The sequence below is a fragment of the Microcebus murinus genome, chromosome 20 (assembly GCF_040939455.1).
Source record: "Microcebus murinus isolate Inina chromosome 20, M.murinus_Inina_mat1.0, whole genome shotgun sequence".
NCBI classification, from domain to species: Eukaryota; Metazoa; Chordata; class Mammalia; order Primates; family Cheirogaleidae; genus Microcebus; species Microcebus murinus.
The window spans coordinates 32,118,244-32,135,838 of record NC_134123.1 but is presented as its reverse complement, the minus strand read 5'-3'; the positions used below and the strand labels follow the sequence as shown (position 1 = coordinate 32,135,838).

The 17,595-nt window shown below is 56.9% G+C and overlaps 1 protein-coding gene across 1 annotated transcript; it reads right to left on the bottom strand.

Moving 5' to 3' along the window:
- Window positions 1-9,233: 9,233 nt before the first annotated feature.
- ADAD2 (adenosine deaminase domain containing 2) lies at window positions 9,234-14,031 on the bottom strand. The gene is made up of 10 exons (XM_075995583.1): window positions 13,555-14,031; window positions 11,671-11,811; window positions 11,280-11,327; window positions 11,063-11,188; window positions 10,824-11,028; window positions 10,572-10,739; window positions 10,245-10,474; window positions 9,910-10,153; window positions 9,557-9,677; window positions 9,234-9,402 (listed from the first exon to the last, which is right to left on the bottom strand). Exons 1-10 carry the CDS (start codon window positions 13,994-13,996, stop codon window positions 9,298-9,300), a joined length of 1,830 nt encoding a protein of 609 aa, XP_075851698.1. The 5' UTR covers window positions 13,997-14,031; the 3' UTR covers window positions 9,234-9,297.
- Window positions 14,032-17,595: the final 3,564 nt, after the last annotated feature.

Below are 17,595 nucleotides of genomic sequence, written 5' to 3'. Positions count from 1 at the left end.
CAGTCGGCATTTCATCCGCGGCAGCAAGTCACTTGCTGTTCGTTCATTCTGCTGGTTTTTGGCGACGTCCTGCGATGGATGCGCCCGGCATGGTCCTCCCCTGACCGTGACACCAGGTGGCCGCACAGCCAAGGGCTCTGCCCCGGGGAGCACCTGCCCCAGCGTCAGACTTCCCTCCTAGAAAGCCCTTGTGTCCCCTGACTCCTCTAGGCGGGCACATGTCCCCGTTCCTTTAAACCCCAAGAGTCAGCAGGTCCCCAAGCTGACATGTCCCCAAGTTGGCTTTTTGCATAGTGGACCCATGGCCACCACACAAGGAAGACCCCTGTGCCCTGTAAAATCCCCACCTGGACGGCCGCTCTGCTGCACGAAGTGACTAGCAGAGTCTTATGAGCGCGTCACAGGCACCCTGGACAACAGCCATAACAATCTTTCATTCCAAACTTTTTTTTATAACTCCTTTTAGGCCAAATATTAAGAGGTCAAAGCCTTCCGCTCGCTCTCTTACTGGGAGCTAGATGGCTTGGGAGCTTGCCGGGGCCCAGGTCGTCAGTCCCCGTGTGACCCTGGGCAGGTCCCTTCCCCTGGCAGTCAACTGCAGCTTTGGGCTGGATCTGTTTTCTGACTAGGGCTCCACAAAGCAGCCGGCCGTGTGGGTGGAGACCAGCCAAGCAGCCAGAGCTCTGCATCCCAGCGTGCAGCATTTGCACATGATGATGTTTGACAGAATGTGCAAACGTCTAGACACCTTCTCCCCTGCCAGCCAGCGCTCATCCACAGCCCCTTGCACTGAGGTGGCGAGCTCAACCCGGAACCAGAGAGGAACCCTCCACGCCCCCTGGAAGACCTGGGACCCACGCCAGCCCCTGCATCTTCCTCTTCCTCGGTGGAGACCCTTTCCGCGCTGTGTGCCGGGTGCAACAGATTCCTAATTACAGCCCCGCCCATCCCTGCAACCGCTTCTACCCAGGCATCACCATGTCCCCCGTTTTCACATACCAGGGGGCTCCACGGAAGTGTGCCAGGGCTAAAAGAAAAGTTCAAGATCAAAATTAGCCGCACCATCACCAACATTAAGCGATCCTATAGTGTCTTAATGTTCACCCAGCTGAAATTCTCTGCTAAATTAGAAGTGGAAAATTGGAATTGATTGCTCACATGTGGGGCTTAATTAAACGCTCTATTTTCTCCCTGGTAGCGTCCCAGGAGACGGGTCCGGCTTGCTCTGGTCTGGCCTCGCAGCACTGCCGTTTCCTTCAGGCTGACGGGGGAGGTGCAAGTGACCACCAGTCACCAGGCAGCTGCTTCCCCCCCACCGGCTGAAGGGGGCCTTGTGCATCCCGGAAGGACCTGCTTTCCCTGAGCCCAACGGCATGACTGTCACCGCAGACAGACATCATCGGCCCCCTGAAAATAAAGAGAATTTTCTCTTGAAAATTTCTCTCTCCTGAAAGCAAAGAGAAGGCCCGTACTTCAAGTTATTTTCATGTTGAATCGTAGACGTGGCTTCCCAGGGTAACTGGACAGACTGGGTTCGGCCTGTCTGTAGCCAGCGTGGAGTGGGGGAGGGGTGAGTTCATTCTCCAGTGGAGTGAAAGGGATACCTTGACCCAGGGCTGTGCCGGGAACCGGTTGACTCTACTTTGATGGCTTTGGGGACTTTAGAAGTTGGTAACAAGAAGTCCCAATGGAAAACAGTTCAGGCAGGGAGTTTCCATCAGAGATCTGTGACCCTCTGGTGGTTATGTGCATGTCAAAGAGTAAAGTGTCCAGTGATTTCATCATATTCTCAAAGGAATCAACGACCCCTCAAGAAGGACAAGACGCTCTAAAGTAAACCATCTCCCTCATTTTAAGATGGAGAGACCAAGGCTCAGAGAGGGAAAGCCACCTGCCCTAGGCCACCACCCAGTTCATCTAGTTAGAGCCAAGTGTCCCAGTTCCCGGCTGAACACTCTTGTCTAGGATATCGTGTTGCACCTCCTGGGCTCATCCAAAACAGTGCCCAAGCCCTTGGGAAAAAGTGCCCAAGTGCAAGAGATTGTAGCAACACTGTCCCTAGCCCTGAGCAGAGTAAAAAGGGTTATCTTGGAGCGTCCCAGGCATGTTGTAGAACAGTGGACGTGGAGGCCAATTTCACTGGACCTTCCTTTTCTCATTTAGCTCAAGTTTGGATGTAAGTTCACTGAGATCTCTCTGCACCACCTGCTCACCCCACCCTGGCACCGCACCCCACCCGAGCCCCCAGCCCAGAAGTGCCCGGCTGCAGGGCTCGGCACGCTCAGCCGCCTGCCTCTCTCAGCAGCTCATTAAACAGCCTCCCTCCTCTTCCTCACAGCGATATGCTAACAGTGAGCATCGCTATGGGGAGATCACCAGGCACCAAACACGTCAAACTCACAAAAAAGTTGCACGAACAAAAATAGCACATGGAACACCCGAATACACCTTTAAAAAAATTTTTTTTTTACATCTTGCTGCATCTGTTTTATCATTTGCTCTGTCTGTATCTGGGCCGTGCATGCACGGTGTGTTCTCCTGAACCTTTGGCGAGCAAGGCGCCCACGCCACGGCCCTTCACGCTAGCATGGGGTGACCAGCGGCTCTTCACCACCAGCCCAGGGATTCCTAGCTGGAAGTTTCCATGAGGCTCCACGATGCTCCAAATGAACCTCGGGAGGGTAGGTGCATTTCAAAGTGCTAAGTGTCCAACAATTCCATCAGCTTCTCAAAGGAACCCTTGACCCCTGCCCCCCTGCTCGAAAAGAGTAGGGAGCTCCAGAGTGATCCATCCCCTCATTCGGGGATGGAGAGGCAGGGAGACCCTCCACGCTTCAGCGTGTGGATCCCGAGCGTGCGGACACGCTCTCACACAGCCTCAGCACCATTGACTCCCATGCAACATTCTCACCTAGCCTAATGTCTGTTGCCATGTCGCCAGCTGACCTAATGATATCCCTCTCGTCCTTTCCCCCCAGTACGGGGTCCAGCCTAGGGTCGGATACATTGGACGTTAGGTTTACTTGTCCTGTCTCTTTAGCATCCTGTCATCTGGACCTTTCCCACGGCTTTTCTTTGACACAGATGACACTGAAGCTAGGGGTGAACACAGCACACACACACCCTCTTTTAAATAGGTGTCCTCATGTCGTGTTTGTCTGATATCTCCTTGTGCTTTGATCCAGGGTGTGCATTCCCGGCCAGGACGTTCCAGGCCGCGTCCCTCTCAGGCCATCGCGTCTGGGTGCCACGTCCTGCGAGTCGTCTATCTGGGAAGCGACCCCAGGAAACGCTGGCAGGGGAGTGCTGGCCTGGCCTAAAGTTGTGCAAGTGAAAAACAAAATCACCGTCGCGCTTGGCTCCCACCCCAGCGGGCAGATAGGCTGTGCCAGCAGGCCAGGCACGTGCAGGCCACCCGGGCCACCTCTGTGAGCAGGACAGCACGTCCCCCTTGCAGGTGTCCCCACGGCGCAGGGCACATCATCTCTCTCTACCTGGCCAGCTCAGGGCGTGGCCTGTCCACCAGAGTCTGAGAGCTAAAAGGACCCTGACGGTCACCAGCTCCATCCTGCCCATTTCACAGGGGTGGGTGTGAGGGCCCAGGGAGGGCCCAGGGAGGGCCCGCTCGGCCAGGGCTGGCCAGGCCAGGACCCGAAGCCCAGCTGGGAGCTCTCTCAGCCCCGAGCCCCGAGCCCCCCGCCCCCCACCCAGCACCATCTCTGTCCGGTGTCGAGGTCTGCATTTGACATCTAACCAAGGGACACCTCCAGGAATACAATGTCGGTTAAAAATAAAACAAAGGGAAGCTGCCGTTCCCGCGGGCCCCTTGGGCCCCTTGGCCTCCTTGTAATCCAGAGCTGTCCGTCCCGAGCCCGGCTCTGCCTCCGCGCACCTGCTTCCCGAGGACACGTGGACAGCCATGGAGTGAGCCGCTCGGCTGCCGTGTGACTTTCATAATTCACCTTCGCAGTAAGGGGAACAAAGCCGGGGGCAGCGCTGGCCTCCATGTGACGCGACTCAGAATGAATTTGGATGCCCTGAGCTAAAATTAGCCAATCTCGCTGCTTCCAAAGGCTTCCATTGTTCCTGGCCAATGGCCAGGCTGAAATTAGATCCCCTTCGGGGAGTCCGGCCCTCTCACCTTGCCCCTGCCTAACCGAGCTTTCAGGGCTCCCCTGGCCGCGCAACTCCAAGACAAACATTAAACGAGGTTAAGAAGCGACGCTGTGGTTTCTCTGGTGTGTTGGAGCAAGTTGGGGTTGACCTTGGGGGTGTAGGAGGATCCCCCTGGAAAGGAGGTGGCAGGGGCCAGGGGTCACCCACCCAAGGCCAACGCCAAGAAGGGAGTCAGAAGTTGGGTGGGGCGATGGTTTCTGGGGCAGCTTTTCTTAGGTACCTGCCACGTGCCGGATGTTCTAGCACCGTGGAGACCCGTAGTAATTAAGCAGGACGGATGCGCCTGCATGGACCCGGGCGGAGGCCTGCAGGAGGTGGGACCGCAGGGCACAGGTACACAAGGAGGTACACAAGACGTCCCAGGGAGGAAGGAGGCCGAGGAACCGTACGTGGGCACACGGTGGTGGCCACATTTGGACAGGCTACTGAGGAGGCACATCTTCGTTCTCCAAGATTTTGGGGTTCCCCCAGAGGCAGCCCCTGGGACAAGGATTTGCACGCAGGCATTTTACTTGAAGAAGATGCCAGGACACACAAGTAGGGGAGAGAGAAGCGAGACGGGGCAGGGAAGGCCCTACTTACGGGAGGTGTGACCAGGCCTGCTAACTCCATGGGCAACTGGAGTTCGAGCCCCGGGGGGACTCAGAGAAACATATACGCAGGGGAAAATGCCAAGGGTCTGTGGCACAAAAGTGAATTTCACTCTTATATCAGACTCCCATTCCAATATCCCAATGGTAACAGCTCTAAACACTTCCTAAAATACACCCACAAATATCAGTTAGGAATGATTTGTTTCCAAGTTCAAGAAACCCTACTCAGAATTCATTAAACAAGGAAGTATACAAACAAACAGAAGAATTACTAGTTCTTATAACTAATAATCCAGGTGGAGTCCAGGTGTGGCTTAATCCAGTAGTCAGCCAATGTTATCAATGTCAAACAAATAAGCTTAAATTTCCAGCATCTTCCCCCTGCCTCCCTAGGCATGTCCGCTTCACCCTCAGGCTCTCCTCATGGCCACAAGGTGGCTGCACAAGCTCCAGGTCTCACACCCTCACTCCACCGAGATGTCTGAGAGGAGCAAATCTCTTTTCCGCGGAATCCTAACCGTGTGCTTTCCTTGGGTCTTACTAGTCCTGGGTGGGTTATGAGTACCTCCTTCAGCCAACCCCTGTCGCTACACTGATTGGTTTATGTGAGTGGGGGCGGGGCTCACCCTGGAGCAGAAGACAGGTTCAATCCCACCCAAACCAGGTGGTCAGGAATGGGGAGGCTGAGGTTTCCCAGAGGAAACTGGGGCATGGTTCCAAAAGAGAGAGGGAAACGGGTGCAGGGCAGCAACCCGGGGCAGCGACCGCAGCATCTGTCGGGCGTTGGCTGGTGCCAGGCCCTGTCCTGCCACTTCACAAGCATCACCTGGTCCGCACAGCAGCCTTCTGAGGAAGGTGTTATTATCCCACTTTACAGATGACAAAACTGAGGCACAGGGGGTTTAGATAACTATCCCAAGGTCACCTGGTTGTCAGTGGTGGGTTCAGGATCGAACCCTGGCCTGTCCGGCTCCACGCTCTGCACTCATCACCTGCGCTGCTCACTGCCTTCCGGAAGCCCCAGGTCACACGCTGGTGCTCCCACGTGGGCCGCATGGGGTCCACCTCTGTCTGCAAAGATGATGTTAAGGTGTAATAGTTATCTGTGTACGACAGTATTCCAGAGCTAAGACATTTGTTTTTCTAGAAGCCTACTTACATGGGTAAACAGCCGGTGGCCTGTCCGTACCACGGAATATTAGTTAGCCATAAAAAGGAATTACATCCTAATACACGCTACATCATGGGTGGACATCAAAACATCCCAAGTGGAGGAAGCCTGTCACCAAAGGTCACAGCTGTATGATTCCATTGATAAGAAACATCTAGAACAGGTGAATCCATACAGGCAGAGAGCAGGTGTGTGGTTGTCAGGGGCGGGGGCGGGGGGCGGGGGCTGGTCCAGGGTTTCTTTTGGGGAGATCCAAATGTCCCAGAATTAGATAGTGGTGACGATTGCACCACTCTGAGAATATACTAAGAACGATCGAATCGTACACTTTGTAAGGGTGAATTTTATGGCACGTAAATTATATCTCAGTCAAGAAAGGAGGAGGAGGAAGAAGAGGAGAGAGAAGCAGGAGGAGCAGCCCCACGGCCTCCCGGGTCCACGCTTCCGCCCGGTGTGCTCTGCCCTGGGGGTGGCAGAAGACACGCAGGGACCGCTCCATGCAAAGGACACCAGGGTCCACGAAGGCTCCCAGGGCCCGGGGCTACCGGGAGCGAGGACGGAGTGACAGGAAGTGGCCTTGAGTTGTGCCAAGTGAGATGACGTCACCTCCTGACTGGAGGATGCCAGCGTTGGCAAAACCGTGCCCAGCGTGGGTTAGGCCCAGACGACATTAACGCTCTCCATTTCAAGAGTGGCTCCATCGTCGCCCGTGGCAATAAATAAGCTGAGTCACGGGAACCGAGTGACTGTCTTGGGAGGAAAGCACTGGACAGGCAGATTTATGCAACGTGGGGACAAATATTACTTGTTTGGCAGAACGCGGCAGAGTTAACGTCATTTTGAAGAACTTGTTTACCCAGTGATAATGTGATTAATGAACACCAAGGGCTCCCTGCATGAAACGGAAGTTTGAAATGGCTGGTATATTTCTACATCTGGTTATAGTCACCATTGCGGTACAAAAAAGTAAATCAATTTAAATTATCTCCCGGGGAAAACGATGTATAATAAATGGCCTAATTAATAGGTTTGGGTGTTTTGAAAAGCCTCTCCCATCCCTGAAAAAAAAAAAAAACATGAGAAATAATTATTTCAAGGTTGACCTGAGGTTTTACAAGATAAGTAACCTATTTGTTTTCTCAGTTAAATAAGAGATCAGTGCTTGCCTGAGACCCTCCCTGCTGGTTCAAACCCCCCCCCGAACCCCCCGTCTCTGGCCTCTGGCAGCTTCTCCTGCCTCGACTTCCCTCTCTTGCCCCCCTACTAGCCACTTCCTCACCCCATGTCCCCAGCGCCCTGCACCACCTCCCCAAGCCCGCGGGCCTGCAGCTCTTTCCCTCACCGGCAGAGGGCGTCTTCCCGACCCCCAGGCAGTCAGGGAAGGGCAGAGCAGAGGGAACTTCGGGAAGGTATCACCCAGCCCTCGGGTTATAAAGGAGCCAACTGGGGCCCAGAGGGCTTGAGAGCTTCACCCAAGGCCACGTAAGGAAATCCAGCGCAGCTCTGGGTGCCGCCCTACAGAAGAGCTCGGAAGTCGGGCTGCGGCTGTGTGCTCGCCTAGAAGCCACCCAACTTCACCTTGCCCTTTCCTGACGCGTACAATGGGCCAATGACGACATCTATCCTGCAGAGCCGGCTGGAACTGAGCAGCTCACGCAGAGCCTCGGGCCAGGGCCTGCTGGAGCCCTCCCACGCCCAGCTGGTGCGTCTCCTCTACTCCTGTGTCCCTTGGGTCTCCCGTGTCATCCTCGCAGTGGGAGGGGAGCAGGGGCCCAGTGGCCTACAGCAGGCGGGCTGGCAGGCACAGATCCCTCGCACAGCCCTCCGGGTGTGTCTGTGGACGGGAGGAACCTGGGCACAGAGGGCAGTGGCTGGCCACACCACGCGCCCAGTGGCAGAGAGACAGGCTGCAGGGAGACGACCCAGTCTCACGGCTTCGGCACCGGCCTGCATGGCAGCTCTGGAGGGAGCCAGGTGTATTGGTCAGGGTTCTCCGGAGAAACAGAACCAACAGGACACATACGACAGACAGACAGAGATTTATTCACTCCATTACAGAGGTGTAGGACCCCACAGTGGCAGCCTGAGGAAGCCAGTGGCGTGGTTCCCGCTCAAACCTGAAGGCCTGAGACCCGGGGCACCAGTGGTGTAAGTCCTGGCCAGAGCCTGAAGGCTGGAGAACCAGGAACTCTGAGGTCCAAGGGCCAGAGCAGATGGATGTCCCAGCTCAAGAAGAGAGAGAACTTCCCCTTCCTCTGCCTCTGTGTTCTCCCTGAGCCCTCAGTGGATGGGGTGGTGCCGGCCCACCTTGGGGAGGGTGGGCTCCTTTGCTCAGCCCACTGATGCAAAAGCTCCTCTCTTCCAGAAACAAAGTCACCCACTATCTGGGCATCCCTTAGCCCAAAACAAGCTGACACATAACGTTAACCCTCACACCATCTTTGTCCAGCACCCTGAGGCCCATCTGGGAGAGCTGCCTATGGTTCCAAACCCTGGAACTGCTGGGGTGCAGGGAGATCAGTCATAGGGTGGGGGTCACGGGGCAGCCCGTGGTCCTCAATCATCCCTGGTCCCAGCTCACCAGACGTCAAGGCCAGTGAGGTTCCAGGTGTGTAGACGCGTGCACATCTGCGGTGTGTGCTGTCTGCCCTCCCATCCATGGTCCACAGAGGGCCCAACTGCCCTGCGGGCTCACTGTGCTACCCAGACGAGGGGGGAGAGCCACCAAGCCTGCACCTGGGAGGTGGCACAGTGAGGGAAGGCGGCTCTGGCAGGCCGGGACAGCTGAGGGCCCCGGCCAGCGACTGCGGACCCCAGGAGCCCCTGCTGCTTCCCTCAGGTTGGCGCAGGCCTGCAAAGCAGGGATCCGGAGCCTCTGCAGCCAGCGGGGCAGAAATGCCCGACGCCCACCCTGTGGCCTCCCCAGAACACAGGCCGGAAAGCAGGAGCCAAGGAAAGTCACCTCCCCTCCCAAACCTGCTCCCACACCTGTGAACGGGGGCAACAATTTAGTAACTCTGCGAGGAAAGGACCCAGGTGACAGCCCAGGGATCACGGGGCTCCCCTCGCCAAGGGTGCCTGGCTACCCCCAGCATAGGCGCGCACGGACATGCGCACACGCGGCCAGCTACACACAGAAGCACCAGAAATGCTGCTTTATTCAAGCCCAAATATGCAGCAGCCGCCACCCCACCCCTGCCAAACACACTAGGCCCCTCCCTCCAATGCCAGCTTCCCTCTGTACACACCTGTGCTCTGCCCGCAGCCCGCACCCCTCCCCACACCCTCAGAGAAGGCGCCGCCCCAGCAGTGGTCCAGCTCAGCTCAGGAACCTTGCCCCCCCACCAGAGGTCTGCCTCAGTTTCTGAATTTGCCCAGCAGTGGCTTTGAGGGCCAAGCCCCCAGGCCCTGCTGGTCGAGGAGAAGGGACAGCTGCCGGCGAGCCTCCTGGTACGGCCCGGCCTGCAGCAGGAGACAAGAGGTGGGGTGAGAGGGGGCAACAGGGGGTGACAGAGGTGACAAGGGGTGGTGCAGGGGTGAGAGAGGGTGGTTGCTGGGGGCGGGGGAGGGGTGCAGGAGAACCCAGAGGAAGGGGACTGGACAGGAAGGGACTGACCTTGGCAGCTTCGTAGGTCTGCAAGGCCGAGAGGTGGGGCTCGCCCGCGACTTGCGCGGCCTGGCGAAAGGCCCGGAGAAAGGCGGCCTTACAGAGGCGGGACGGCGGCCCCAGGGCGGCGCTGGGTGAAGAGAAGATGCCATGGAGGGCAGGCCTGCCCACACCCTTCCCACCACCTCCCCCCACGCCGTGACCGTCTGTGGGAATCACAGGGTACGTGCAGACGCCAGCCGCTGCTGTGGAGCCGGTGAGTGGCTGAGCTGGGGTCAGAACAGGGACAGCGACTCTCGCGTGCTCTCACCCCACTGCAGGGAGACGGGCCCCCTCGGCCCAGCCCCAGGGGCCCTTCTCACTTGGACTTCACACGCCCGGTGGCCACGTCCACGACCTCAACGTGAGGGTCGCCCAGGCTCCAGTTGAGGCTCAGGCCGTGGCAGGTGTTGGGGGTGGGCTCCGAGGGGGCCACCGGGGGCCCCGAGAACAGGTGCAGAGTGGTGCGGACGTAGGGAGGGGGCAGGCCCGGCCCCGAGACCCTGTCCAGGTCGGGCCGGTTGTGGATGGCCCTGCTCAGAGTCGAGGGGTCGTGGCAGGGGTCAGCTAAGGGGCAGAAGGCACAGGACAAGCTGAGCCACCTCCACACTCTCCCAGCCCACCCAGAGCCCGCCCTAGGCCCACACCAGAGCCTCACCTAGGACGAGGCTGGTGCCATAGAGCGGCGGCAAGAAGTGAGCCAGCAGGGCGCCACCCAGCCCCAGCACCGCCCAGCGTGCCAGCTTGTCGCTGGCCGAGAGGCAACCGACGTGGGTGTCGTGGAGCGCGGGTGCCACGTAGCACACAGGCTTCAGCTGCCCGCCGACGTGGGCCTGCAGGCGCAAGGCCGGGCCGTGTGACAGGCTCCCTTCCGAGGCCCGGGGCAGGCTGCCGGGCGGGGGGAGACAAGAACACTGGGGTCAGGGTGCTCTTCTGACCCCACCCCTACCCAGCAGCCCACCCAAGGGACCTTCGGCCCACATACTAGATGTCGTGGGCTGCTCCCTTGGGGGTGTTGCTGACATAGAGGTGCAGGAAGATCCCAGGCTTGAGGGCGAAGGGGGGCCCGGGCCCAGTCTGGGGGGCCAGCACGGACCGCTCCTTGCCTTTGGGGCCCCCCTGCGTGGCCAACAGGAGCTGCCGGAACAAGAACCTGGGAGTGACAGGCAGAGGACAGTTGGGGCTGCCACATGCCGACAGGGGCTACAGCAGAATGCCCACCCCACCTGCCCCTCACCTCAGCAGGGCCCGGCGGGCGACAACCAGCCCATGGCAGTCATGGAGCTGCCGGCCCGAGAACTCCAGCCAGCCGGCACAGCTGCTGCTGCCTGTGCCCAGCGCCACCAGCTCGTAGGTCTCCTTGGCGTAGCCTTTGGCACCCGGGATCTCTGTGCAGGGAAGGGTGGAGACGGCCAGCCTAAGGCAAAGGACCCAGGGGAGGCCTGCCAAGGGGTGAGGGGCTGGGGCGATCCCTACCCCTCTCCAGGATGACTGCAGCCACAGTCCCCTTACAGGCCCGGTAGGGCGAGCTCTCGTCCAGCAGGCGGTCGAAGCCGGCCCCCACCACAGCCGCGCAGCGCTGCTCGTGGGTCAGGATGTTCTCTGCGCAGGGGCAAGGGGGTACAGGTGGGGACCCCACAGGCCAGGCCTTTCCCTTTGACACCAGGGTTAGGGTCACCAAGAGCCCACCTACCTACACTCAGGGAAGCAAGTGGAATCCTGCTGGGGGTCTGGGGGGTGTCTGGAAGAGAGGCACGGGGGGTCGGTTGCCACGAGTGCACGGTCTACCCTTCCGTCCTCCAGGAACCCAAGGAGGACAAGAGGGGGCGTTTTCATCTTCCAGACACAGAAAGCTCCACGAGCTGCTCCCTTTGGTGGTCCCTGTCCAGTGTGGGTGCGACTTCAAGGACATGAGAGCAGGGCCCACATGGTCCTTGCCATGACCTACCCCTTACACACACACACACACACACACACACACACACACACACACACACACACAGAGCCACCTCAGCTTCCCAGGAGGACTGCCAATCTCAGGCCTCTGTGCCCAGCTAGGGCTCACTCACCTGGCGCTCCGTTACCTGTGCCCTCCAGCTGGCTGCGGATGTAGCAGAGCGCAGACAGGGCCGCCTGCTGCTTGGCGACGGCCTTGCTGTTTGAAGTGCCGGCAGGGCAGACCACCCCATCCAGCTCCACGTACACAGAGAAGGGGGAACAGGGACCTGGGGAAGGAGGCAGGTGACAGAAGAGCCCTACGTGGGCCCTTTTTAGGAGAAGGGTTCCACACCTAGCCCCCCGGCTCCTGCCCAAGCCACAGTAGTTCTCGTCTGTGTTCCTACCTGACATCAAGGACAACCAGAATAAAGAGACCCTAACATCCCTTCCGTAACCGTGGGCTCCACCCGCACCAGGCATGGCACGGTGCCTCTGCGTGCCGTGCCCCACCAGAAACCCAACTGAGCCCTCAGCAAACTCCTCCAAAATAGCTACGGACGACTACACTTTCACAGCGGAGGCACAGAGGGTGGGCAGTGTCCATGCTACCCTGTCCTCAGGATGAGGGCCTCCTGCCTGGCACCAGGCACATCACTTTATATTTGAAAAAAAAAAAATGTATCAAACGCTATCATTACTTTGGGTATTACCTGTAACAGAAAAGAAACAAGTGAAAACCTTAGAACTGGGATTTCTTGGCCAAAGGGTACAAACGCATTTAAGTTCACAGTCCTCGAGACTAAATTCTCAAAACGACTGCCTTAGTACAAAGGAATCTATTTTAGCATTCCTCACTAGCACCGAGATTCATCTACTTTAAAAGGGCGTCGAGACCAGCAACTATAGGCGCCAGAAACCCCCCACACAGCAGCCATCGCAGCAGTAACCGGGTCTGGGAAGTATCGCCAATCAATGGATGATTCACTAAAACCGTGAGGCGACGGTGACAGGGGGACAGGGTATTTCCACGATCTCCAAATGTCTCCCCTCAGATGACTCATGGAGCACAAAGGGGAAAGCAAAGACACCTGGCAGATGTCTAGCCAAGCCCTCACAGCTAACTAAGATCCCCAAACGACAAGCAGATCACATGCTTCCTGACTTCCGCATCACACACGGACTGGACATCACCTGGGTAACGTAGAGCCTGAGCCCAGTCCCAGGGAAACAGCCAAACCCAAGTCGAAGGACGTTTACAAAACGACTGGCCCTTACTCTTCAAAAACATCGATGTTGTGCAAGACAAGGGCAGGCAGGAATAGTTTGAAATAAAAGGAGATTAAAGAGGTGTGACAGTCGTCTTGGGCCATGGGGGGGGGGCATTACTGGGACATGGTAAAATCTGAACGTCAATAGTAATTAGATGATAGTGTTATATCAATGTTAAGTTTCCAGTATGACAATTGTCTTATATGACATGACCTTGTTCTTGAAAAGTACACACTGAAGTGTTTAGGGATAAGGACAACGACGTCTGCAATTAGCTTTCAAATTAAAACTGTTTGAGTCCGGGGTTTGAAGGCATGTACTGACGAGCGAGCAAAGGAAACAGTAATGATCGTATAATACCTTTGTATGGTGTGTATAGACAGCATTGCCCTTACCAAGCTGTTTAATAATGTCTCTAAGTCAGGGAATTGGCCCTCATTCAGGTGTCGCCAATGCTGGCCTGGCAGCTGTCATTGCATGTAACTGGCCCTTGCAGAAAGCGCACAGAAATACCAGGTGGCGTGGGCCCTCAGCCTCCCTGGAGGAACAACATTCACCTCGCTGTGACCCCGCCACAGTTGCATGTGTGCTGTGGGTGGCGCCCCCTAAACACACGCGGCTCCCAGCAGGGTCCACCTCCAGGCCCCAGGCTGGGTCCAGCTCACGCCCGTTCTCCGGAGACCCCTGCCCCACCTGCCCCAGACGCCCCTCCTTCCATCCCGGGGCTTATTCGGACCCTCGGACTCGCGCCCCGGCCTCACCTGCCGGCTCGTCCTCGCGGAAGGCCAGGGGGACGCCGCGGAGGGCCGCGTACTGCGCGAGCAGGGCCACCGCCTGGCCCGGGGCCGGGTCCTTCAGCTGCAGGCTCAGCGGGCTGGCGGCCGTCGGGGAGTCCCCGGCGGGCCCTGCGGGGGGCACGGAGACCCTCGGGGACCTCCCCATCAGTCCCCCCAAACCTTCCCGCGCCGGGGCTGCCCCCGCTTCCCCGACTCCGGCCCCCGCCCCGGGCCCACCGACCCCCGGCGCCGAGGCCTGGGGCAGCCCACCCGGCTCTTCCTCCGCCTCCGCGCAGCCGTCTGGGCTCTGACTGGCCGCCGGTCGCCAGGGCCTGGGCCCGGGGCTGATCTGCAGCGACGCCGCCAGGCGGGGCTTCCTGCGGCCGCCGTCGTCGGCGCCCGAGGCCGCGCGGGCCGGAGAAGCCATGGCGCGACGCGAGGGCCGCGGGGTCAGCCAGGCGGGATCTCGCGCCGCCCGCGTCCTTTTACACGCGCGGGGCGGGCGCCCCGCGTGGGGAGCACGCGGCCGACGGCGCGCCGTGAGCTCTGCCCCCCCCCCCGCAGCGCCGCTGGCCAATGAGAGCACGCAGAGCTGTGGCAGACAGTGCGCCTGGCCAATGGGAAGGCCGGTCTCCCAGACGCTAGCGCTGGGGGGCGGCTCCCATCAGCCCCTGCTCTAACGAGACAGGGAAGCGGGTCTGGGGACTCCCTCCCTAGGACTCACCCAAAGCACAGGCCATCACGCCCATGGGGCCTCGTGCCATAAAGTTCACGTGGTAACCTCCCCGCAGATTCATTTGAAGGCCTTTCCGGAAGCCAACCGGAAGTGCTCTCGAGTCACGAATGAGCCGTGGGGCACCCTGCCTACTCCCCACCCCACGCCCGAGGGATTTTGAGTTGGCCCATATGGATGGATCCCACCGGACAGCGGTGCTGTGAGGGGCCGGATGAGGCCGCTTTACATGAGGCCTGCTCTGATGCGGCGCGTACTTGCTCTAAGGGGGCCTCTGAGCCTTACAGGGGGCCAGTTTCTCGGTCCACGTCGGCTGTAAGGCTTGTCGTGGGAGCTGTCGCGGCTGCAGCTTGCTATTCTTGGGCCTGACCGTGCTCACCAGGATTGTGGCAGCGGGGAGGCTGGGGTTATAAGGAACAGTTGGTGGAACCTGGAAGCCTTGACTTGGAAAGGGCAGGTGCAGTGGGCTGGGTGGATTCAACCTCCCAGACATTTCAAGGATGGCATCGAGAAGGACAATTCCATTTTTGTGTGTGTGGTGAAGCATATTTTCACCAAAACCTTAGAGATGCAGGCTTCACTCATTCTGTTTATGAAAAGTGTACTTCAGATGACCTCTTTGGCAAAGCGCTTCCTCACGGTCAAACCAATCAGCTAAATCAGACTTACTTCCTATCAGGAACAGTCTGACTTCATTTTTCAATTTAAGTAAACGTATTGATATTTTCCCAGAAGAACCATCTCATTTCATTCCTTCTTTCATTGACTCAATAGGTATCAAGCATTTACTCTTCTAGTTGTTTGGAATACATCAGGGACTGACTCGGATAGAAGAATTCCTGACTTCTGAATTTTATTTCTAAAGTAGATAGCTAAGAAGGCACGTAGCCTAACCAAGAGTTTGAAGTCTTGAGGAGATAAAGCATCACAGCCAATCGTATTTTCTTCTTTTTTTTCTTTTCTTTTTAAAAGGACTCTTTGTTGAAGTATAACATACATACAGAAAAGTGCACAAGTCAGTGAATTTTCACACACTGAACACACCCAAGTAACCAGCACTTGGATGAAGAAACATTGTCAGTTCCCAAAAGCCTCCCTCGTGTTCCCTTTCATCATTATTTCTTACTGAACCTGTTTTTCTTAGTCATATGGGGCTCTCTCCTATAGGAGTCTGCTGTTTTTGGAATCATCCTCTTGTTTAGCGCTTATCCTAGGGCAGTGCTCTGTAGTGGGAAAAGAGTAACTATAAAAAGAGAGGCCAGGCGCGGTGGCTCACGCCTGTAATCCTAGCACTCTGGGAGGCCGAGGCGGGCGGATTGCTCAAGGTCAGGAGTTCAAAACCACCCTGAGCAAGAGCGAGACCCCGTCTCTACTATAAATAGAAAGAAATTAATTGGCCAACTAATATATATAGAAAAAATTAGCTGGGCATGGTGGCGCATGCCTGTAGTCCCAGCTACTCGGGAGGCTGAGGCAGGAGGATTGCTTGAGCCCAGGAGTTTGAGGTTGCTGTGAGCTAGGCTGATGCCATGGCACTCTAGCCTGGGCAACAAAGCGAGACTCTGTCTCAAAAAAAAAAATAATAAAAAAATAAAAAGAGAGATGGGGCCATGTGCAGTGGCTCATGCCTGTAATCCTAGCACACTTTGGGAGGCCCAGGTGGGAGGATCGCTTGAGGCCAGCAGTTCAAGACCAGCCTGGGCAGCACAGCGAGAACCCTTCGTTACCAAAAAACAAATTTTTAAACAGCCCAGAGGATTGCTTGAGCCTAGGAATTCCAGCCTGGGCTAAAGAGTGAAACCCTGTGTGTAAAAAAGAAAGGAAGGAAGGAAAGGAAGAAAGGGAAGGGAAAGGAAGGGAGTGTGAACTAAAATAAAATTTTCAGGCTCACCCCCCACACACACACACACACACCAGCTGACTGAATGGACCCCCTCATGGCCAAAGGAATATCCTAAAATTAAATTGTCTGCCAGGAGGAGGGAGGTCAGACATGGCTCATCATGCCCCCTCCCTTCTTGGAGACATCCTTTGTAACCCATTAACAGCCTAAGCGTATGCAAGACACAACAAATCTATGTCCAGTGGCTGGTCTCTGGTTCAGACCTCATTATCTTTTTTTTTTTTTTTTTTTGAGACAGAGTCTCGCTTTGTTGCCCAGGCTAGAGTGAGTGCCGTGGCGTCAGCCTAGCTCACAGCAACCTCAAACTCCTGGGCTCAAGCGATCCTCCTGTTCAGCCTCCCGAGTAGCTGGGGCTACAGGCCATGCGCCACCATGCCCGGCTCATTTTTTGTATGTATATTAGTTGGCCCATTAATTTCTTTCTATTTATAGTAGAGACGGGGGTCTCACTGTTGCTCAGGCTGGTTTCGAACTCCTGACCTCGAGTGATTGGCCCGCCTCAGCCTCCCAGAGTGCTAGGATTACAGGCGTGAGCCACTGCGCCCGGCTGGAAATTGATTCTTTAAAGCAGTGGTCCTCAAAGTATGGTCCCTGGAGCAGCAGCAGCATCACCTGGGAATGGGTCAGAAATGCACATTCTTGGGTCACATCCCAGATCTACTGAATCAGAAACTCTGGAGGTGGGGCCCTGCAAACTGCTATTTTAATGAGCCCTCCAAGTCACACTCAAGTTTGAGGACCACTGGGCCAGGACAGTGGTAAGATGTATCATTGCACAGGGTTCTTTTAAGCCCAACTCCCACTTAAGCACGCTCACCATCGCCTGGGAAGTTAGAAAGGCAGATTATCAGGCCCCACCCCAAACTCACCAAATCAGAAACCGTGTTTTAACATGCTCTCTAGGTGCTGCTGATGCTCGCTAGAGCTTGAGAATCACAGCTTAAAGCTATCCTTGCCTGACCACCCCTGGAACAGCCTCACATACTCCCAGGGGTATTTTGCACCCTTATTTGTAAAGCCTGCTTCTTAGGATTTAAGGACAATCCATAGGGACGCCTACTGACTGATACAGAGCCTGGTTCACAGTAGGTGCTCGGTAAGTGTTTGTTGAGTGATTAATTTAATGCCCCAACAACCCTATGAGATAGGAAGTTGATGCAGCAAGCAGATGAGGGATTTGAGCCCAGGTGCGCCCAGCATCTGCTGTTAGGACTTAACTGGGGCTTTATTTCTGCTGCCCACGCGCCGCCTGCAGGCCCGTTCCCCATTTGCCCAGGAGGGGGCGCTCCAGGACGCGCGCGAGGCCAGGCTGGGAGGAGGGACTTCCTGTCTCGGAGGTAGTACTTCCGGTCAGACCTGGAAACCCATTAGCTGCAGCTGTGTGGAGGTT

What these genes read in the sequence shown, in the direction of transcription:
- ADAD2 (XM_075995583.1), bottom strand. Translation starts at nt 13,996, where the DNA reads ATGGCTTCTCCGGCCCGCGCGGCCTCGGGCGCCGACGACGGCGGCCGC. An exon ending in CCGCGAGGACGAGCCGGCAG is followed by an intron (nt 11,812 to 13,554) that starts GTGAGGCCGGGG and finishes CTCCTTCCCCAG; the next exon opens with GTCCCTGTTCCCCCTTCTCT. An exon ending in ACCGGGCGTGTGAAGTCCAA is followed by an intron (nt 9,678 to 9,909) that starts GTGAGAAGGGCC and finishes CTCTTCACCCAG; the next exon opens with CGCCGCCCTGGGGCCGCCGT.